The sequence below is a fragment of the Oncorhynchus mykiss genome, chromosome 12, assembly GCF_057628025.1.
Source record: "Oncorhynchus mykiss isolate SJ-2025 chromosome 12, ASM5762802v1, whole genome shotgun sequence".
Classification (NCBI taxonomy): Eukaryota; Metazoa; Chordata; class Actinopteri; order Salmoniformes; family Salmonidae; genus Oncorhynchus; species Oncorhynchus mykiss.
In genome coordinates, this window is record NC_143033.1 from 72,252,491 (window position 1) to 72,275,543 (window position 23,053).

The 23,053-nt window shown below is 44.6% G+C and overlaps 2 protein-coding genes across 4 annotated transcripts in view; both read right to left on the reverse strand.

The window, feature by feature from the left end:
• Positions 1-918: 918 nt before the first annotated feature.
• LOC110538138 (glycylpeptide N-tetradecanoyltransferase 1) lies at positions 919-12,209 on the reverse strand. Of its 2 annotated transcripts, none has more exons than XM_021624763.3 (12): positions 12,060-12,209; positions 9,783-9,891; positions 9,372-9,516; positions 5,430-5,548; positions 5,165-5,256; positions 4,874-4,990; positions 4,535-4,705; positions 4,316-4,424; positions 3,991-4,161; positions 3,567-3,734; positions 2,769-2,906; positions 919-2,393 (listed from the first exon to the last, which is right to left on the reverse strand). In XM_021624763.3, exons 1-12 carry the CDS (start codon positions 12,167-12,169, stop codon positions 2,373-2,375), a joined length of 1,470 nt encoding a protein of 489 aa, XP_021480438.1. In that variant the 5' UTR covers positions 12,170-12,209; the 3' UTR covers positions 919-2,372. The 2 variants fall into 2 exon arrangements, with proteins under 2 accessions (XP_021480438.1, XP_021480436.1); XM_021624761.3 differs by having other exon boundaries at positions 9,777-9,891.
• A 3,285-nt stretch (positions 12,210-15,494) lies between these two features.
• LOC110538951 (1-phosphatidylinositol 4,5-bisphosphate phosphodiesterase delta-3-A-like) overlaps positions 15,495-23,053 on the reverse strand; it is a 29,117-nt gene continuing 21,558 nt past the window's right edge. Inside the window, exons 5-16 of one of the 2 annotated variants that reach the window (XM_036938192.2) lie at positions 22,210-22,435; positions 21,666-21,867; positions 21,408-21,552; positions 20,793-20,945; positions 19,757-19,897; positions 19,490-19,643; positions 19,143-19,259; positions 18,492-18,670; positions 18,133-18,268; positions 17,530-17,679; positions 17,356-17,436; positions 15,495-16,960 (exon numbers count right to left, since the gene is read on the reverse strand). In XM_036938192.2, the coding sequence (XP_036794087.1) occupies positions 16,953-16,960; positions 17,356-17,436; positions 17,530-17,679; positions 18,133-18,268; positions 18,492-18,670; positions 19,143-19,259; positions 19,490-19,643; positions 19,757-19,897; positions 20,793-20,945; positions 21,408-21,552; positions 21,666-21,867; positions 22,210-22,435 (1,692 nt within the window). In that variant the 3' untranslated portion in view covers positions 15,495-16,952. Of the gene's footprint in view, positions 17,437-17,529; positions 17,680-18,132; positions 18,269-18,491; positions 18,671-19,142; positions 19,260-19,489; positions 19,644-19,756; positions 19,898-20,792; positions 20,946-21,407; positions 21,553-21,665; positions 21,868-22,209; positions 22,436-23,053 lie in introns of both variants that reach the window. The other variant, XM_036938191.2, reaches the window with a different exon arrangement.

Here is a 23,053-nt window from a genome sequence, read left to right on the forward strand (position 1 = left end):
GATGCTGCCAACCCTCTCTGCAAGAAAATCCTTGGAAAACAATAGTATGCTCAAGAGCTGAAGAGGTTTAAAGACAAAAATATTTCCTTACCACAGGACACTACACTCAGAGAAGGTGTCGAACCCGACTCTGGACTTCGAAGCCAGTTCCACTGCATTTTTTAATTGTTTGCCCTCTAATCAGGGACTGATTTAGACCTGTGGTGCACTTAATTATTCATATGTATTATGGATACCCATTAGCTGCTGCCAGACTCTTCCTGGGGTCCAGCAAAATTAAGACAGTTCATACAATTTAAAAATATTACAATACATTCACAACACACTGTGTGCCCTCAGGCCCCTACTCCACCACTACCACATATCTACAGTACTAAATCTATGTGTATGTATATGCATGTATCTGTGCCTAGGTTTTGTGTTGCTTCAAAGTCTCCGCTCCAGGTTGAACAGAAAACCGAACCTCGTAGGGGAAGAGTTGAATACCCCTGGTGTAGAAGCTGCTGGGGGCCTTCACCTCCCTGTTGCTCCTCATTGGTCATCAAAGGCTTGGAGTAACCCTGGATTGGTCAAAACATATTGATACAACAGTAGCTAAGATGGGGAGAAGGCTGTCCATATTAAAGTGTTGCTCTGCCTTCTTAACACCACTATCAACACGGCAAGTCCTGCAGGCCCTAGTTTTGTTGCACCTGGACTACTGTTCAGTCATGTGGTCAGATGCCACAAAGAGGGACTTAGGAAAATTACAATTGGCTTAGAACAGGGCAGCACAGAATCCAAATGAATTATTTGGACCGATTTTGGAGTCACACCTCTTAAGCCGAAGAGGTGATTGGTAAGGCAGAAGTAAGTCAGTGAATATCTTCATGATAAACGAAAGGATAGAAATCACCTGAGATCAACCATTACAAAACCTCACAGCAACTTCTATATTTTATTTTGCACAAAAATTCCCCTGCATCTTCACATTTGTTTTCCTGCATCATAAAACCATGAGACCCGTTATTCATTTCGGTTTGCATCCCATCCAACACTCTACATAAAAACAAATAGGTTTACTTGGGGTGTTACCCAGCCCCCTCCCCGGCCCAGGTCCCCAAATCCTTGACAGTTTCAATTCTCAATTTCAGAGGTGTTCTACCCACAAACAGTATCCAGTCCCTTCCGTGCCCCGTCTCAGCAGCCCCCACCCAACCATTTCCCTACTCCAAATAACTGCTCTCCCGGCCGCAGCTTTTAAAAAAAGAACTTTAAAAATAACAGTCCGAACTACTCCACTTTGTTAAGTTCTTGTTGAAAGCTGTTCCGTTTAAACGGTCATCGTTGTATTTTCTTCTGAACAGGGCTTCTGAATGGGTCATGACAGTTAGTAAAGATGGGACAAAATATATATATATATATATATATATATATATATATATATATATATATATATATATATATAAAAGATGAAGGATAAAACCCCTCATTTACCCCTCGGTCAGCTGTGTACAGAGTCAAGTCTAGAACGCGTACAGTGAAGAAAATGGAGGGGTTGATAGTAAATCTGCAGTTTCAAGCTTCAATAGCAAAAGAAGAAAAACATTGACAGAAGCCCTTGTCTTGTGTCCACTTTGGATATTAATTACCTTATCTTTTTTTTTTTTTTTTTAGTTCTTCTTCCTTTTTAAATGTTTTTGATTGTTTTGATTTTTTATTCTCCAACACTGTACTTCGGGGATGATGAGAGATTTGTTTTGAAAAAGCGCATTGCACACATGAATGAATATAAAATGTTAGCGTCTAGTGCAGGGGTGGGCAATTCCAGTCGAGGGCCTGCTTGGTGTTCCAGTTTTGCCCCAGCCACAGCTAACACACCTGACTCCAATAATCACGATTTTCAGTTTAGAATGCAATTTAATTAAATCAGCTGTGTTTGCTAGGGATGAAGACAAAATGTGGCACCAATCAGGCCCCGGAGGACTGGAGTTGCCCACCCCTGGGTCAGTATGTGTTAGTATAATTTTCCTGTCATGTCGGTCTTACTGTACATGTATGTTGTGTAGTTACACGTGTGTGTTATTTGGCGAATTGTGCAGTGTGTGTATAAGATATCTAGTACAATCATGACAGACTTCAGTTGGGATGGTAACTAAAATGGCTTAAGGTCCATGTGATGGGAGGGAGAGAGAGAGAGAGAGCGTGGAGAAGGACCAACTCCCCCGACTCCCTGCCTGGCAGCAGTAGTGCAGGTCAAAGGTCAATAAGTAAAAATGGGCGGTGGGTTCTCTTTCCTGAAGCAGGAAGTCCATCGGTCCATCTGTCAGGTGGTCAGTGCGTTTTGTGGTCTCCTGGCCTAACTGTGACGCTCAGTGGGGGGGTGGAGGATGTCACTGTAGTACTAAGCCAACCTGTGAACCACAGAAAAAGGAAGCTTATGATAGTTGCACCAGAAGCTAAAATGAGAAAACACACGATGCGTTCTGTGAGGCCTGTATACTTCTCTGCCTGGCTTAACTGTGATAGCAAGATAATCAACTCAATGGTTCCCTCCCTCTCTCATCACACTTCCTCCGTTTGTACTAGAAAAAATAACTATTTAGCTCTTAGTGGTGGATATCTCCATAGGCATGATCTAAATATCCATTGGTTTACAGTACAGTCTAGGGAACACAAAACACTGTTTCAATATCATCATATTACCATGGATAATTTATATCAATGTGAAAAATAGTCATCTCTCTAGGAACTGACTGAACTATCAGTAAATATGAACCATGACGCACCTTCTCTGATCCCATGCTAGGACACTTCCAATTGTACAGATAATACTGTAGATTCCCATCTCCGATGCCAAACTTGAGCTTCTCAAGGAAAGTCTTATTCTCCATCAGGTCCAGTGCATTGAAAACGTCAAACCCTTTCTGGATATTGACGATAGGGATGAAAGAGAGGGATACAGAGAGATAGGGGAGAGGGATTGAGTTGTGTATAATTCATCGTTATCTGAGTATACAGAAAATTAAGAATAGCTGCTCTTTCCATGACAGACTGACCAGGTGAATCCAGGTGAAAGCTATGATCCCTTATTGATGTCCCTTGTTAAATCCACTTCAAATCAGTGTAGATCAATGGGAGGAGACAACTAAGATATGTGTGCCATTCAGAGGGTGAATGGGCAAGACAAAATATTTAAGTGCCTTTGAACAGGTTTGGTAGTACGTAACAGGCACAGCAGTTTGTGTCAAGAACTGCAATGCTGCTGGATTTTTCACACAACATTTTCCTGTGTGTATCAAGCACGGTCCACCACTCAAAGGACATCAAGCCAACTTGACACAACTGTGGGAAGTATTGGAGTCAACGTGGGACAGCATCCCTGTGGAACACTTGACACCTTGTACAGACCATAGCCTGACAAATTGAGGCTGTTCTGAGAGCAAATAAGTGGGGGTGCAACTCAATATTAGGAGGATTCCTAATGTTTGGTATACTCAGTTTACACAGTAAATATTTGACCTGGTACCCAAATCCAACTCCCATTTGACCGCCGATCCCCAGCCTCCTGAAGAGGACCAACTCACCGACTTGGCCAGAATGAGTGCGTCAGACATCAGGTCCAGCAGGGTGGTGGTGGTGTGCACGTTGTAGAAGGAGTAGGCTGCCTTGAGGCTGCGGTGCACTGGATGGTTCATGATAGTAGAGGGGAGCGTGTAGAAGCTCAGGAAGTCCGTCACCTTGCCTCCAGAGGACTGCCACAGAGAGAAGACACACATCCTCCAACTTTACATTCACTCTATTTTAGATGTGTGTGAAATGCATTTCCAGAGCACTGACATAATGTGAACAATGTTGTCAAGAGATAGAAGAGTAGAGGGTATCTGGGTAGCTGTCCATATATGGTTGTGTGTAATGGTCTACTTAGTGTATACCATATATACTAAGCGTGTAAGGTGTTGTAATGTTATGGGTGTCTACGGTAGTGTACGTTTTATCAATGGTACTGACTACGACCAGGTAGGTGTCGATGATGCTCTCCTGGGGCAGCAGCCAGTGCTCCACCTCCTCGGGGCTCATGACAGGGGCCAGGTGGAACTGGCTCAGGTACTCCAGGAGCAGGCGATGCACGGCCGGGACATCCTTCCTGGTCATCGGCCGCAAGCCAGACGTCTTTGGGGACTGGAGAGAAGGAGATGGAAGGTCATGGCAATAATTTTCAATGGAGAGTTAGTCAGCACAATAGACATTTCAAATAGAGGCATCAGGTGATGGCTGAGCAGTCAGGCGTTGTGCAGAGGATAGCCTCCTAATGGCGCTTTGCTCACGGACTCACCTCATTCAGACGGTACAGCTTCATGGTGCGTTGCATAGTCATGTTCCGGCTCAGGTGAGAGAACTTCACCTCGATCAGCTTGCGTGGGTTCAGAGAGCGATGCCAGTACCTATACAGATAACAGATTTTATAATCACTTTGTTTTTGTGTTTAAGAGCATATGAATTTGGTTGGATGGGTATCTGTCTGGTGTGGTTGGTGTGTCTCTCAGTGACCCACCTGCAGGTGCCCACAGGTTTGGGCAGTACCACACCAGCGGTGTAGACAGCCTGGAAGATGCCCTTCAGGTTGACCCGTCTGGTGATCTCTCGGATCAGGACTGGCGCTACCCGCTTGGAGCGCAGCTTCTTGTGGACGCACAGGAAGTTGATCTCCACCATCTTCTTATCTCTAAATGACAAAAACAGTCTAAAGTGACTAAGGCCTCTTAATGTCTGCCTTCTTACAGCAAATGAACACAAGAAATGATATAGTCAAGGAGCAAATGAATATTATATCCCGATTGTTAGCTATATTAAAATACTACAGTGTATGGGAGCATGATGCATATTCACTGACTGGTCATAGATGCGGATGTTGGCAGGGATGGCACTGATGAAGCCCACCAGCTTCTGGTTGGAGTTTACCCTCACCCCACAGTGCCACTGGGGCAGCCAGCCGGGGGGGCGCAGAGCCCTGAGGTAGAGAGACATTACAATTACAGGTCAGTTCCCAACTATGAAAGAAAACCTGAGGGCCAGGTTTTCCTGGTCAGAAAAAAAAAACCTGCCTTTAAAAGATAAAACATAAAATAGCTGTCTAGTCTCATTTATGTAACAAAGGTGACGTAGCTAAGTAATAAAGGGTTACCAGAGCAGGAACTCTGGGGAGTAGTCGAAGCGGAACATGTTGTCATCATCCTCCACGTAGTTCTCATTGAGCAGAGTGTACAGCTCCTTCAGCTAAGAGGAGGAAGAGTAACAGACTGAGCCATGGGAAAAAGGTCTAGGGTTAAATTGAGTAGGGTAAAGTGGGGTCAGCTGTTGGAATAACCACAAGTGAAGTATTTTGATTGCTATCACTATATTGTTTTGGGACACTCTGGGGTGGAGGGGTTGTAGAGGAGCCTGCTCACCACAGCGGCGTTGCCCAGGTCCAAGGCGTCCCACGTGAAGCCTGGAGGAAGGCTGTAGGGCTCCTCCCGGATGTTGTCTTTGTCAGGCTCGATGGAACCATGTGATGTCACCATCTCCCCTAAGGTAAACAACAAAACGCAATGTAAGAGGATATTAGTAATCTGCATAATCAATGTAAAGATACAAAGCATACATCTTATTTAACCTTTAACTAGGCAAGTCAGTTAAGAACAAATTCTTATTTTACAATGACGGCCTACCCCGGCCAAACCCTACCATGGGATTGAACCAGGGTCTGTAGTGACGCCTCTAGCACTGAGATGTAATGCCTTAGAACGCTGCGCCACTCGGGAGCCATTATAGGAGGTTTAGTCCAAAAACAGAGTGCCCAATTGGACTACTCATATCAAATCTCTTCAGGTCACTACCGCTTTTTAGAAGAAACAAATACAATCATTGGCCTATTTTAACAATGTAATTCATCTACACTGAACAAAAATATAAACATGCAAAGTCTAGGTCAAATGTTTCATGAGCTGAAATAAAAAAGATCCCAGAATTGTTTCATATGCACAAAAAGCTTCTCTCTCTCTCAAATGTTATGCACAAACATGTTTATATCCCTGTTGGTGAGCATTTCTCCTTTGTCAAGATAATCCTTCCACCTGACAGGTGTGGCATATCAAGAAGCTGATTAAACAGCATGATCATTACACAGGTGCACCTTGTGCTGGGGACAATAAAAGGCCACTAAAATGTGCAGTTTTGTTACACAACGCCACAGATGTCTCAAGTTTTTAGGGAGTGTGCAATTGGCATGCTGACTGCAGGAATGTCCACCAGAGCTGTTGCCAGAGAAATTAATGTTAATTTCTCTACCATAAGCCTCCATCGTTTGGAGTCCACCTGTGGTAAATTCAATTGATTGGACACAATTTGGAAAGGCACACACCTGTCTATATAAGGTCCCACAGTTGACAGTGCACTTCAGAGCAAAAACCAAGCCATGAGTTAGAAGGAATTGTTTGTAGAGCTCTGAGACAGGATTGTGTCGAGGCACAGATCTGGGGAAGGGTACCAAAATATGTCTGCAGCATTAAAGGTCCCCAAGAACACAGTGGCCTCCATCATTCTTAAATGGAATCACAGACCATTTCAAACCCCAACGTAACTTCTCCACCATGCAATCTGGTTTCCAAGCTGGTCATGGGTGCACCTCAACCACGCTCAAGGTTCTAAACTGTGCAGCATTCTTCATTGACCTGGCCAAGGCTTTTGACTCTGTCAAACACCGCATTCTTATCGGCAGACTCAATAGCCTTGGTCTCTCAAATGACGACCTCGCCTGGTTCACCAATTACTTCTCAGACAGAGTTCAGTGTGTTAAATCAGAGGGCCTGTTGTCCAAACTTCTGGCAGTCTACAGGGGTGCCACAGGGTTCAAATCTCAGGCAAACTCTCTTCTCTGTATACATCAATGATGTTGCTCTTGCTGCTGGTGATTCTCTGATCCACCTCTACGCAGACGACACCATTCTGTATACTTCTGGCCCTTCTTTGGACACTGCGTTAACAACCCTCCAGGCGAGCTTCAATGCTACAACTCTTCTTCATGGCCTCCAACTGCTCTTAAATGCAAGTAAAACGAAATGCATGCTCCTCAACTGATTGCTGCCCGCACCCGGCCGCCCGACTAGCATCACTACTCTGGACGGTTCTGACTTAGAATATGGTGACAACTACAAATACCTTGGTGTCTGGTTAAACTGTAAACTCTCCTTCCAGACTCACATCAAGCATCTACAATCCAAAATTAAATCTAGAATCAGCTTCCTACTTCACAACAAAGCCTCCTTCGCTCATGCTGCCAAACATACCCTCATAAAACTGACTATCCTATCCATCCTTGACTTCGGCGATGTAATTTACAAAATAGCCTCCAACACAGTATTCAGCAAATTGGATGCAGTCTATCACAGTGCCATCCATTTTGTCACCAAAGCTCCATATACTACCCACCACTGCGACCAGTATGCTCTCGTTGGCTGGCCCTCGCTACATATTCGTTGCCAAACCCACTGGCTCCAGGTCATCTATAAGTCTTTGCTAGGTAAAGCCCCGCCTTATCTCAGCACACTGGTCACCATAGCAACACCCACCCGTAGCACACGCTCCAGCAGGTATATTTCACTGATCATCCCCAAAGCCAACACCTCCTTTGGCCGCCTTTCCTTCCAGTTCTCAGCTGCCAATGACTGGAACAAATTGCAAAAATGACTGAGCTTGGGAGGATCTGCAGAGAAGAATGTGCCAAGATTGTAGTGTCATACCCAAGAAGCCTGGAGGCTGTAAACGCTGCCAAAGGTGCATCAACAAAGTACTAAGTAAAGCGTCTGAATACTTACGTAAATGTGATATTTACATTTCTAAAAAACAGTTTTTGCTTTGTCGTTATGGATAATTGTATGTAGATTGATGAGGGAAAAAAACGATTTAATCAATTTTAAAATAAGCCTGTAACATAACATGTGGAAAAAGCCAAGAGGTTTGAATACTTTCCAAATGCACTGTAGCTAGCTAAAAATGAGCTGGCTAACATTGAAATCAAATTGATGCAGTCAAGACAGGCACAACCAGATGGGATGACAGACAAAATTGTCAAGGACATAGGTTATCTAACAAGGGCGAGTGTGTATGGGACTTTGATCGCCAATTACGTTATTTTGAATTGCGAAACAGGCCCTCCATTAATACAAAGAGTTATTATGTTCCTCAACTAATTCAGCACATGGTGTGTTCTCGCTCTGCACTTTTTCTAGGCCCGATGGCTGTTTCCTGGTCTCTTTTTACTCCGCTTTCGCCCGCTTTCGCCAGACGCAACTCAGCGTGGCTGGAATGCAAAAGTCTGGCCAGTTGAAGTGGGATGCAGAGGATTCGTGGCTTCTTCCACCATCAGGTTGCTGAAAGAACTTGGAATCCATGGACAGGCTCTGCAGCAGACCGTCAGAGCAGTTTCTCAAGCAGCTGAAAGAGGCAGCCAGTGGATCTGGATCAAACGGAAGGACCCTTGCTGGGCTATAACTTCATGACCCCCCACCCCCACCTGAGAACCCAATTCAGATCCCTCCAACTTGAGGAGGGCATATGAGGTATGCGGTCAGCTGTTGGGCTGGCTCAGGGAAGAGGACGACCCTGCCTTGCATAGTCCCGTGGGAAATCTTAATGGGGCATGGGATACAAGCTAAGGCTTGATCACCATTTAGCTGGTCACCTTTGAAGAGGGTGTTTAGTGATTAAAGGCCGAAACACCCACTGATTCGAAGGCACACTACTGAGGATGTGTCCCAAAATTGACATCTTAACCCAGTCTAAGAAATAAACCTCCCATGCCACTCTGTCAACATCACTGCAAATCTCATGTGAGTGCATACCATCTATTGGCACAATGGACAGTTTTAACATCTCGTCCTGTGTTTTATGATTCCGATTCATTTCTGTGATGTCGGACCAGGGCTCAGGTTTTCAGCTCACCGAGCTTTGGTCAGACCAGAATCAAATTTTCAGTTCTGATAAGAAATCTAAACTGCATTCCGGTCTCGTCTGCAGTCCGGCAGTGTCAAGTATGCATGAACTTTGAATTTATGGCGACTTTGTGAAGTAAATACGCTAGGTTCAAGGCTTCCATGAGACAACCTGCTTGGATATTGTGCTATTTTATTTTTGACAATCTGCTACTGCACATGTGTATTTTGTGGACCATGTGTATTTTGTGGAATTGCATTAGTGCGACATTGGGGGAAAATGATGTAATTTCTTGCTTTTCAGGAAATGTGAAGAGTGGTCCCGGTACAGTCCCGGGATCCCGGTTACCCGTGTTAATCCCTACTAGTCACTACAGTGAGGTTGTGGAGACATTTCTGTACCCCTGCCAAATGTCATACCTAGCTTGGGGACGGGCTGTGTGTCCCAGAACTGGTAGCTGCGTCGGCTTGCCTCCTCCATGGTTTTGGCAGGGCCCTGGCCTACAGAGAAAAGTTCAATTGCCTTTTGGATCTCCTGCAGCTTATCAGCAGGCAGCGAGTTCACCTGTGTAGAGAGAGAGAAAGACTAATGTAGGGTTGAAAAGGAAATAAATTGCCAAATGCAAAACAACGTCTGCACAGACAAACACACCCACTAATCTCCATGCAGTTTTGTAGAGGCAGTTTTCAAAAGTTACAGAACAATAAGTCAATGTCGGTCTTTCTAGCACTACTCTCGCAAAAGGAACAAACAGAGGGACACAAACACAAAGCAAAACCATTTGCCCCAACACTCACTCATGTGGCCTACACACATGTACATACATCTACCTTGCCTAGCGGATCCTCCTCTGCAGGTTCTTTATTTGCCCCAGACTTCTTCTTCTTCTTTTTGTTTTTCTTCTTCTTGGCGCCACTGTCATCTCCCTGGACCTTGTCACTACCATAGGACAACAAAAAAAAAACATGTAACTATAAGACTTTCCATAGGCCAGGAGAATGCCACAACTGTTTCAGTCCTCTTCACTACCATCCTAGAATACCCAGTTTTTTTTAAGATAGGTTGGCAACAAACACCTTTTGTCTCAAATACACATAACTTACAGTTCATCCCTAAGCTAGTTTAAATTGGTTGGAGTTATTCCTCCATCCCCTGATCATCAATGACTCTAGAAGAGCCCCCCACCCCCACCCCAAGGCCCATTTCCTGGGCAGGACAGGGAGACAGCAGTATACTTACAAGAACAGGGGATAATCCCATTAGCGTCCAAGAGGGGAGTAGGCTAGGGAATGGCCTGTATTTGTAACACCAGGACAGATGGTGAATCACATGACCCCCAGGGGGAGTATGTGTGGCTATGCGTGTCTGTGTGTACGTGTGTATGAGGGAACAATAGACGACCAAGCATTCAATGGCATTCAATGGCTTATTCGACAGGCTTCCATTCTAGCAGTCGAGCCTAACTACCATCCAGAACCATTCGTTTCATTTAGCTAACTAACGTTAACATGAATATTTGATTTGATAGCTAACTTATTTATCTACCTAGCAGGGTTCCAGATGCTCGCATACACGCTGACATCGTCAAGCCACACAAGGACTGTAATCCACACCGAGTTTAAATAGGTTGTTGTTGAAAGAACAAATATAGCTTCAATGCAAGCAAGAGAGTTTTAACAATGGTTGCATCCCAGCTAAACAAATAGCAAGCTAGCTACATGTCACTATATGGTTAGGCCAACCCTGCAATTTACAGAAGGAATGTTGAGCAGTGACTTTCATTTTCTCCTGGCAAAATAAGGGCGCTTTAGAGCTCAAACTATGGCACTTATGTTTTTTTTTGTCATTTTCCAACTAACAGGGTGGAACCTAACTGGGTAGCTCTGTGAGTGAGCAAGAATGAGGTAGCATAATAGTGATCACTTGAACAGGATTTTAACTTCTCTATCAAACATATGAAATGTGGTTAATTTTCTCTATAATTTAGCCTAACAGGGTAGAAATGTATGAGTGGGCCAAACAGACTAACAACATGAAACATGGAAAAATAGATAACAAAAATGTGTGTTTATATTGTTGTACCTCTGCACCACCGTTTTCCCACCAAAGAAATTATGCAACTTCCTGAATGTGGTGTCATTTTAGAAAGGGATTGTTTTCGTAAATGGAGAATTACAACAAACTATCAGGGACAAAGAACATCTTAAATAATAAATACAATAACCATGAAAAAAACGTTATTGATAAGAGAATTTAACAAGGACTATAAAATAATGTAGATTTAAAATATTATCAGGCTTATATTTCATGGAAGTTGATAAATAATGTTTTTTAAAAAGCATAACATTCCCTTTCAATAGCCATATTTGTGCGTTATGGTAAAGTACACCTGACCATATATTTAATGGCTTTTGGAATCCACATGTTACACTAAATAAGAAGTGACATTTCCTGGGGACAGAACATGCAGCGCATGGTAGAAATGAACCAAATATACTAAATAAATTAGCACCCATCATGCTGGTGTTGCTGTGCTAAAAAGGAAAACAGACGATGCATCAGAGTAAATAATATGTTGATTGTTTTTGACAGACACTGTCACAAGTTCGGGAGTCAGCTAGCTAACAAGTCAACGTCGTAAAAAGTCATAGCTGGCTAGTTAGCTAACGTTATTAGTTTCGCATTTGAGTTAGGACGTGGTATTTAACATTTGGGCGCTGTTCTCGATTCGAATGCCAGGTGTTCCAGTTTAATATTTTACTGCAATCTGATTTGTTTTGGTCTTCACCGCATAACTGTATTTAATTTATCATAATAATGGGTTCAATTTCTTGTACAGTGACCAAAGGTAGTTAACAAAGCCTCGCGATAAAAGCATAAGGAGGAATGGGTTGAAACCCCGCCCACAACAGGAAAATACCCTATTTAGATCCAATCAGAGCGAAAAGCAGGTAATTAGTAAACCGTTATCGCCAATCGTTCAAAAGAAAGTGGGAGGGATTAGTTGAATCGGTATGCCCAACCTTAGGTTGCATCGTATCTTTAAAACGAGCGTAAGAGCATGACACATTTTCTATAATGCTACAAAAATAAGTTTGCACCCTTACCCATCATCAAAGTGATGCTCTTCATTTTCGCAATCACTGCAATGTCCATGGTCTTCTTCTACCTCCTCTTCTTTCTCCGGCTTCGGTGCTGTCTCATTCTCATCCGCCATCTTTAAACCAGGAAGTGAAGAAACACCGCGTGCATTCAACTCCTCAACAGAACCTGCGATACTATTGGCTGACTGTTGTGGTGCATTCTGGTTCATGTAGTCATTCATGTGACAGGTTGTGAAATCTTAATTTTAACAACACTTTCGATGCAGGCAAATAGATGCATAAGGCTTCATAAGGTACAAGTCCCTAAACAGGTTTGAGCCTCAGCATTAAGCAATGTCACGTAGTTGTGACTCACTCAATGATTTATAAATACACACTAAATGATCGCTCAGATGTGAACTAAAAATAAAAATTGAAACAATTTAATAAAACAAATTTCCTTTAACTATTGTTTTTAGAAAGTACCTATTTTACTGTCCCCACTACAACAAAAGTTACTTAAATACATGTAATTTGTAATACTGTAGACTTCCATTCATTTCTATGAAGGACGGCTCGTTCTGGGAAATACAAATTATGGCATCAGCAATCCAGGGATTAGATACATCATTGGACTCACCTGTGTTGATATGTGCCATTCATAGACAGTATGGGGGTGCCAGCAAATCTTGTCACCTGACCTGGGTATAATCATATGATACCAGTGGTGTATAGTAGCTAAGTAAAAATACTCTAAAGTAGTACTTAAGAAGAGTTCTGGGGTATCCAAAATCAAATCAAATTGTATTAGTCACATGCACCGAATACAGTGCACCGAACAGTGAAATGCTTACTTACAAGCCCCTAACCAACAATGCAGTTTAAAAAATATGAATAAGAAATAAAAGTAACAAGTAGTTAAAGAGCAGCAGTAAAATAACAATAGCGAGGCTATATACAGGGGGTACCGGTACAGAGTCAATGTGCGGGGGCACCAGTTAGTCGAGGTAATTGAGGTAATATGTACATGTAGGTAGAGTTATGAAGTGACTATGCATAGATAATAACAGAGAGTAGCAGCAGCAGCGTAAAGGGGGGGGGGGGGGGGGGGGGGCACTGCAAATAGTCTGTGTAGCCATTTGATTAGATGTTCAGGAGTCTTATGGCTTGGGGGTAGAAGCTGTTTAGAAGCCTCTTGGACCTAGACTTGGCGCTCAGGTACCGCTTGCCATGCGGTAGCAGAGAGAACAGTCTATAACTAGGGTGGTTGGAGTCTTTGACAATTTTTAGGGCATTCCTCTGGCACCGCCTGATATAGAGGTCCTGGATGGCAGGAAGCTTGGCCCCAGTGATGTACTGGGCTGTACGCACTACCCTCTGTAGTGCCCTGCGGTCGGAGGCCGAGAAGCTGCTATACCAGGCAGTGATACAACCAGTCAGGATGCTCTCGATGGTGCAGCTGTAGAACCTTTTGAGGATCTGAGGACCCATACCAAATCTTTTCAGTCTCCTGAGGGGGAATAGGTTTTGTTGTGCCCTATTCACGACTGTCTTGGTGTGCTTGGACCATGTTAGTTTGTTGGTGATGTGGACACCAAGGAACTTGAAGCTCTCAACCTGCTCCACTACAACCCTGTCGATGAGAATGGGGGTGTGCTCTGTCCTCCATTTCCTGTAGTCCACAATCATCTCCTTTGTCTTGATCACGTTGAGGGAGAGGTTGTTATCCTGGCACCACATGGCCAGGTCTCTGACCTCCTCCCTTTAAGCTGTCTCATCGTTGTCAGTGATCAGGCCTACCACTGTTCTGTCGTGCCTAGCTGTGCAGTCATGAGTGAACAGGGAGTACAGGAGGGGACTGAGCAGGGTGCGTGCTCAGGATCAGCGTGTTGAGGATCAGCATGGCGGATGTGTTGTTACCTACCCTTACCACCTGGGGGCAGCCCGTCAGGAAGTCCAGGATCCAGTTGCAGAGGGAGGTGTTTAGTCCTTAGCTTATTGATGAACTTTGAGGACACTATGGTGTTGAACACTGAGCTGTAGCCAATGAATAGCATTCTCACATACTGTAGGTGTTCCTTTTGTCCAGGTGGGAAAGGGCAGTGTGGAGTGCAATAAAGAACGCATCATCTGTGAATCTGTTAGGACGGTATGCATATTGGAGTGTGTCTAGGGTTTCTGGGATAATGGTGTTGATAAGAGCCATGACCAAACTTTTAAAGCACTGCATGGCTATAGACATGAGTGCTACGGGTCAGTAGTCATTTTGGCAGGTTTCCTTAGTGTTTCTGGGTTACACGGACTATGTTGGTTTGCTTAAAGCATGTTGGTATTACAGACTCGGACGGGGAGAGGTTGAAAATGTCAGTGAAGACACTTGCCAGTTGGTCAGCGCATGCTCGCAGTTCCCGTCCTGGTAATCCATCTGGCCCTGCGGCCTTGTGAATGCTGACCTGTTTAAAGGTCTTACTCACATCGGCTCCGGAGATCGTGATCACACTATTTTCCGGAACAGCTCGTGCTCTCATGCATGTTTCAGTGTTATTTGCCTCGAAGCGAGCATAGAAGTAGTTCAGCTCGTCTGGTAGGCTTGTGTTACTGGCCTTTACTATTTATATTTTTGACAACTTATACTTTTACTTCACTACATTCCTAAAGAAATATTGTACTTTTTACTCAATACATTTTCATTGACAACCCAAAGTACATTTTGAATGCTTAGCAGAACAGGAAAATTGTGAAATTCACACACTTATCAAGAGAACACATGGTCATTCCTACTGCCTATGTTCTGGTTGACTCACTAATCACAAATGAAACTTTTGAAAATAATGTCAGTGTTGTAGTATGCCCTAGCTGTCCATACATTTAAAAAACAAGAAAATGGTGCCGCCTGCTTAAGGAATTTGAAAGGATTTATACTTCTACTTTTGATACTTAAGCATATTTTAGCTATTACATTTACCTTTGATACTTAAATATATTTAAAACCAAATACTTTTAGACTTTACCTCAAGTAGTATTTTACTGGGTGACTCACTTTTACTTGAGTAACTTTCTACTAAGGTATCTATACCCTTACTCAAGTATGACAATTGGGTACATTTTCCACCACTGTATGATGCACTGATTTCTGTCTTTTGATTTCACATTACTCATACATCTTTACAACATCTGGATAGGTGAAACGAGTCAAACTTACAAATGGGGCTTTAATCATCTACACTGATACTAAATGAGTTGTGATAGTTTGATGTTCTCCAATGAATCCAGCACTACAGACGAACTAGACATTTATACGGCAGAAGGAGGCTCTGTGTGTGTTGTGTGTTAGGATGTTGTGCATACCATCTCCTACTTCACTTCCCTCAAAAAAAAATCTGTTTTCTCACACAAACACCATTCAAGCACAAAAACATTGGAATAGTATGCCAAATTTGAAAATACAGAAGGGCACAGTTGAGTTAAAATAGTTTTTATAAAAACTGAACATGCTACTCTTGGCTTTCACACAGACAAAAGAAATACTGTACTAATGTCACTTACTATTACTAATGTCAATGAGAATATTTCTCCTGAAGCTCAGGGAAATGATTTGTTTCTATAGTACTATAAAGACGAATCCAAACTTTGAAGATGGTACAAGTGCTTTTTGTTGTTAAATAGACTGGGAGACCTTTCAGATTTGGTGGCTGGATTTAACACTGACCCATATGAATCTGATGCCCACAGAAATAAAAGTCACAACAAAGTACACAATGAAAAGAGACACCAAGGTAAACAGGTAAGAATATACTGTCTTAGCAACTACAAGAAAGAATACTAACAGCTGTTTCCATTGAAATAAGGCAAATAAGGCATTTCAAACTGTCAAAACCATTTGCCGGTTTTCAAAATTAAAGTGACTTTGAATTTAAATTTAGATGACCAGAAGAAAGAACACAAATACTATAGTCTAGTAACAATACATTCTACTAGTGCATTATGGATTATGAAAACTGACCTTGAAAATTCATGAAAGCTAATACTTCAATTATATGTATTCAACATAATCGTGGTCAATTGCATTAGTCTTGATTTGACCCTCTGTAACTTTGATGCTGTTTTTATTTAGCAAAAGGAGGTTAGTGTCAGAGAAAGTACATGCAGTATGCAAATGAATTCATTTCACTGAGAGAATTAGAATACTGTAACTACATTAGAATATAACATTTTACAACAATGTTAAATATAATCTAAAAACTTCTATTAGCAATTTCACACAGAAAGTAGTGTGTTTCATCATTTGCAACAAACACAATTTGTTGCAAACACATTAAGTGTTGAAATGTATTCATTCTGTCACTAAGGTTAAGGCATTCATTCAGTATTTTGGACTGTGTCATGCCAAGTGTGACAGACCAATACCACGGCAACTAGACTTAATTTACAGATAAAATTGAGTCAATAAACACTATCGTTGTCTTGGAAAAAGGAGCACAACTACAAGTCTTGCCCTGATAAAACACTTCTAGAAGTTTCAACCATAATATTCTGTAATAGTAAAAAAGTTTGAATAATTGATTGGATATATATATATATAGTGCTTTTCTACCAACCGAGGTACTCCGGGAGCTTTACATAGTAGAGGGAAACTCACCTCATCCACCATCAATGTGCGGCACCCACCTGGGTGATGCCCGGTGACCATTTTTGTGCCAGAACGCTCACCACACATCAGCTAAAAGTAGCAAAAAAGTTAAATATTTCTTAACTTTAAATATGTAAAATATGTTGGGAAACATCTTCATGATCTGCTCCAGGGACTCCAGGACACAAATCTGGCTTTGAATATAAAAACAAAAACTCCATATTGGCTTCATAGTAGGCAGACGGCTGCCAGGTAGAGTTCCTGTGTAAAACGGGTCAGCGCCAAAGTCATGTCTCTATGGAAACAGACACGAACACTCAATGCACTGACGACAGAGTACAGAATACTCTCACAGCAGCAACTTTCTCTCCCAGCCAACACTATTCATCAACAGGCAAGACTATCATCCAGGTTTCACTGAGAAGGAATGATGTCTTCCTCTCTGTAGCCAGGGAACCGTAGATGTCCTGACAATTCTAAATTGGGTGTATGAAAAGAGTACTGGGACATAGGCAGGTAGCAGCTTGTCCTTTTCACCCCAATTAGGAAGACTTTCCCCCCCCAAAAAAGAGAAGCATGACGCTTATCAGATAAGTGCGGCACTAGTTCAGGTAGATATGCGTCATGCTTTGCCCTTGCTCTTAGCCAAGGCCATGCGCTCGGACACAGTCTTGATGGGGACCCCCTTACCGGACACCTTGACATGGATGAAAAGGGTGGATGGAGAGAGGCTGGAGCCATCTGCCTTCAGCAAGTGGACATGGCGGTAACCTAGAGAAAAATAGACCCACTGGTGTCAGTGTCACCTCACAGACACACTAGCTACACAAACACCCCTACAATACAGAGACAGTAACCTAGTACCTGTACGGAGGCTGGTGAAGGGCAAGGTGTACTGGCCCACAAAGTCGTTCTTGGCTTTGTGGTCATGGTCTTCCACTACAAAGCGTACCAGGGCCAGCTCAGGAACCTGCAGCTGGAAGCTCAAAGTGCTGTCCCAGCGTGGGTTAAAACCTGCAGGGGGCATAGGAGAGCTGTCAGACACTGCCATCCAACACCATTCACAGCCTGAAACTACTCACCAGACCGGGATAATGGCACTCTACACGAGAAGTATCATTTTCTGGTACTCGCATGTCTCAGAAAATTGTACTGAGCAATGATAATGGAGTAGCTGGGGTATCTATCATGTTTAATTATCATTATGGTAAAAATAAATATGGGAGTACGGAATAACGTTCCTGATCAATTTCCTGTGTGGAATAGTGCCATAGGTGGTGGGAGTCATACAGGTGCCCTGGAATACTTATGTTATTTCATGGTAAAAAATAATTCCTAATACTATTATGTTCTTCTAATTCTATTTCTAATATGGTTCATATGTGAACTCAAGGGTGTATACAACCCTCGTGATCCATTTCTTGAATGGGAGTATAATAGATGTGCAATAGATGAGTGGAAGGTTACCATTGTTGTCGATTCGGTGGGTTTTGTCTCTGGAATTATCAATGGCCACCCCGTGAATTTCCACCCACACCTGCGGGTCCACAATGGAGTTGGGCTTTTCTGTGTTGATCTTAGGCAGCTGCTGTGCTGATAATATCTGAACACAAAATCACCCCAATTACTTTTTTTGCCTTTGTAAATAAAACTCTAATATGAAAATGATTCAAATGATTTTGCAAAATGACTAATAAGGTGAAGTAGTTTACTACCTTGGTCTGCTTCCATAACACTGCTAACTAAAATGTGCCCTACTATTCCAACAAGGCAGTTACCACATATAAACCACCACAACAGAATCTGATTCCCAGCAGGTTTCTCACCCGTATGGTGAGCTGAGTTGGGATGTGTCCTGGCCCACCTCCTGTGATCTCTGGGTTGAAGCTGGAGCTGGGGCTGCACAGGAAGCTGGGCTTGAGGACGTATCCACAGCGGCCGTTAGGCAGGAAGCGGCCCTGGTTCAGATCCATCTGCTCCCCTGGAGTCTGGAAATTCAGAGCCACTGCAGAGAGAGAGAGGGAGGACAGACAGGGGTGTGAAAAGAGACAACAACTACTCATAATAACTAACCTCACACTTTGCAGCCTGGTAAAGTGTGTTCTGTTGTTCACCCCTGTGAGTAGAGAGCCGGGGACAGGGCTGAGTAGAGAGCCTGGGACAGGGGTGAGTAGAGAGCCGGAGACAGGGGTGAGTAGAGAGCCGGAGACAGGGGTGAGTAGAGAGCCGGAGACAGGGGTGAACAACAGAACACACTTTACCAAGCAGCAAAGTGTGAGGTTAGTTATTATGACTACTGAAGTGAGGAATAGGAGGCAAATACCTAACATTTGCAATGCTCTCAGAGGAGGCCCAATGTAAAATAGCTTTCCATCTCCTGGGACTTCCAGGCTAGATAATGTTAAATAAATGAGCCACCTGTACCAACTCCCTCCTCCATCCCACCTCCCACACCCCCTCCAGCCCAGAGTGCTGACCCATCGAGCAGCCGCCGTTCCACATATCCTGGGGGTCGTAGTTGGAGGATTGGAGGCGCTGCCCGGAGGGGTAGATCCGGCTCAGCTGCCTGCTGTTGTGTCTGACAAACAGCTTTCCTGGAAGGTGATGAGAGGACAGGGTAAGAGATCCACTACAGTACCTCAAACGCATATAAAAAAGACAGACACACACAAATATGCACGACAACATGATGCACAAATGCACCCATGTATACAAGGACTCTCTCTACAAATACAGTGCCAGTAAGAACTATGAGTCGGATCTAATCAGGAACTGATTCACAGAAAACTGTTCTGTTCGAGTTATGTCTTCCTAAGCCCCTTGCCTGTGTCCTTGATGTGTTTGAGGGCGTCATTCTCATTGAAGGATGACAGCTCATCGGGTGGTTTCTGGGCAGAGTGTTGGAACCCGCGGAAGGGGACACTTCGACAGTACACCACCAGTTCAGACAGCTCTGGGCTCAGCTTAGATGAGACCGCCTGAGCCAGAAACACAGAGTGCACATGAGAAAAGCTTGATATATTGTATGTTCCTGATACATTTCTGTAGACTTAGTGCCGCCTCAGTTACATGGAAGGTAAATGTGTAGCACCTTGGCAGGGTCCTTTTTGTCCTTTTTGTTTCTGCTTGATGCCTCGTCGTCCGAGCTGGTATCAAAGCTGCTGGTTTTCCCCAGCTGGTTCAGGTGCTGAACATCCTTCTTCCCCTTCACCAGGATACGACCCCTAAGCTCCTGCAGAGGGAATAAAGAGATGCTTCAAAACATATGTAAATATTCCTGTTAGTATTCCACAATCGTTCCATAAACATGCGAGGGATGGGAGAGAGAGGAGAAAAATACAACAGGTTTCTTATGCAGTAAGGGACAGGGGTGACTAGAGAGCCGGGGACAGGTGTGTGTAGAGAGCTGGGGACAGGGGTGACTAGAGAGCCGGGGACAGGGATGAGTAGAGAGCTGGGGACAGGGGTGACTAGAGAGCCGGGGACAGGTGTGACTAGAGAGCCGGGGACAGGTGTGACTAGAGAGCTGGGGACAGGGGTGAGTAGAGAGCTGGGGACAGGGGTGAGTAGAGAGCTGGGGACAGGGATGAGTAGAGAGCTGGGGACAGGGGTGACTAGAGAGCCGGGGACAGGGGTGACTAGAGAGCCGGGGACAGGTGTGTGTAGAGAGCCGGGGACAGGTGTGTGTAGAGAGCTGGGGACAGGGGTGAGTAGAGAGCTGGGGACAGGGGTGAGTAGAGAGCTGGGGACAGGGGTGAGTAGAGAGCTGGGGACAGGGGTGAGTAGAGAGCTGGGGACAGGGGTGAGTAGAGAGCTGGGGACAGGGGTGAGTAGAGAGCTGGGGACAGGGATGAGTAGAGAGCTGGGGACAGGGGTGAGTAGAGAGCTGGGGACAGGGGTGAGTAGAGAGCTGGGGACAGGGGTGAGTAGAGAGCTGGGGACAGGGGTGAGTAGAGAGCTGGGGACAGGGGTGAGTAGAGAGCTGGGGACAGGGGTGAGTAGAGAGCTGGGGACAGGGGTGAGTAGAGAGCTGGGGACAGCGATGAGTAGAGAGCGGGGGACAGGGGTGAGTAGAGAGCCGGGGACAGGGATGAGTAGAGAGCTGGGGACAGGGGTGTGTGTCGTACCTCAGGAGAGGGCAGGTCCTTCAGAGGGTGGTCTTTGAGGGGCTTGGTGAGCAGCCTCTTGCCCAGGATGGTGCGCAGGTGCCTGGCCATGACTGTCTGCTGCTCCACAGTACAGTGGTTCTCAAGGGACAGGATCAGGGGGTATGGGGAGGCCTAAAGGAAGAAACAAGGGTTGGTTCATAAGAGGCCACTCATTAAAATGTAAGAGAAACCATAAGCTCATTAGGAAATAAGCCAGGGTTTATTCTGGACTACACTGAGGCCAAGAAGCTGTTGGACAGTCTTATTAGACTCTGAGCCAAGACTATGACTGTATCTTGAACTGCATGTTTGGCAGCGGCAGAAAGTCAACAGTCTAGATTGGTTTTCAGCCACTGGCCTGCTGCCATTTACTTGTTAACTCTATTTTGTTGAGATGAGGAATATTTTGCTTTCCATAAAGAGTCACATACGGAAGACATATGGGCAGAAGGAGAAACATTTGGCCTCCCTATAAACCACACAACCATCTGTCCATCATCTCCCCCAACCCACTAAGAGGGTCTCACAGGTCAGGTGGGCTCCCTTTTTGTTGTATTTATTTTATTGTTGTAATTTTTGTAATAAATTGCTCACCTTGAAGGCATACTGGGCGATGGTCTCGATTACCTCTTTGAAGGGCACCTTAGAAGTAAGGGTGTGTCCATGGTAGATGACAGGCTCTCCTTTGTCCCCGTCCCAACAATCCAGCTCCACACATCGACAGCCCTGGTTCAGAGCTCTGGTTCACACAGTACAGGTTCTTAGTGTGCGCGTGCATGCGGGTTTATGTGTTTTGCGTCTACGCGCATGCATATGTATGTTTGTGTGTGCGCACGTGTGTGCATTCAATACCTGATGTATGGCTCGGCGCTGCTGGCGCTGGTGACCTGGTCCTTGGTGAGGTAGGTGTTGTGTGAGGATGAGATGAAGTAGTGGGCCAGAGGTCTGGTCATGTCCTGGTGCACCCTGGCGTGGTCGGGGTTAAACACATCGTTCTCCTGGGACAGCATGTACACGGTGAAACCATTCTGGGTCATGAACTGGTTGTTCTGGGCTGCAGGGAAGAGGAGCACATCAAACCATCAACCTTTTCTGAGGGTTATGAACAGGAAGAGACGGGTACAGACATGCTCATACGATTGTGGGGAAATAAAGTCAGGTGCGGAACTGGCCCTGAATCTGCAGCACTTAAATCATGTAAAACGTAAATGCATAAAACATTCAGATGAATGAAAGCACAGCGAATATAAGGAATGTGGTATAAAAAGATGTGAAAATGTATGCACTCTGGATTAGTCGCTCTGGATAAGAGCGTCTGCTAAATGAATAAAATGTGAAATGTTAGGTCAGAAAAATCCAAGGCTAAAAGGATGTTCCCGTGTTCCTTCGGGCCTACCCCAGTCGTTGAGCTCGTAGGTGCGGATGAGGCTCTGAGCGTGGATCAGTGACGCGTCCTCCCCCTGGTCTCCCAGGAAGTCTCTCAGCTCAGCGGTGGACAGAACACAGCCGTTACCAGAGTAGTGTCTGAACACCGCGTCCAGCTCCGGCCGCCTCATCAGGTCCCTGCAGAACTCCTCGATCTCTACGTGGTCCAGACGGCCGTCACACGACCGGTCAGCTTTCTGAGAGAGGGACGGAGGAGAGGGACGGGCGGACGAATAGAGGAGAAGGAGGGACAGACAGAGAGGAGAGGGAGGGAGGGACAAAGAGACAGATGGGCGAACGGACGGGCGGACAGACAGAGAGACCTTGGTTAAGGCTGATCTGATTAAAAACACTAAACATTCACAACCCCTCCACGCATTTTCAAAGTAGTTCCCTAAAAACAGAGAGCTAGATCAAAGTTAATATCTTCAATTCTTATAGGTGAGCCACGTTTATATTATCAAATGCCCAGCAACCCCATCCACTCCCATAATTCATACCATATAGACAAACATACACTCCACACATACTGCACTTGGTTTGATATTCAGTCTCTGAGGAGAGGGCTGGGCAGGGTTGGAGAAGAAATCACATGGCGAAGGAAGGAGCAGGAAAACAACTGAACATTAAGGGAGAGGGGAGCTGAGAGACGTAGCTAGCGGTAATCCTCAACTATGGAGAAATGACTGGCTGCCTGATCATTTGAGAAGGGGATGGGGAGAGGGGGAGAAAGGAGAGGGGGAAGATGGAGGAAGAGGGAGATGGGGGAGGACAAGACCTTCAGGGGAGACAGAAAGACAGCAGTAGAGAGAAGA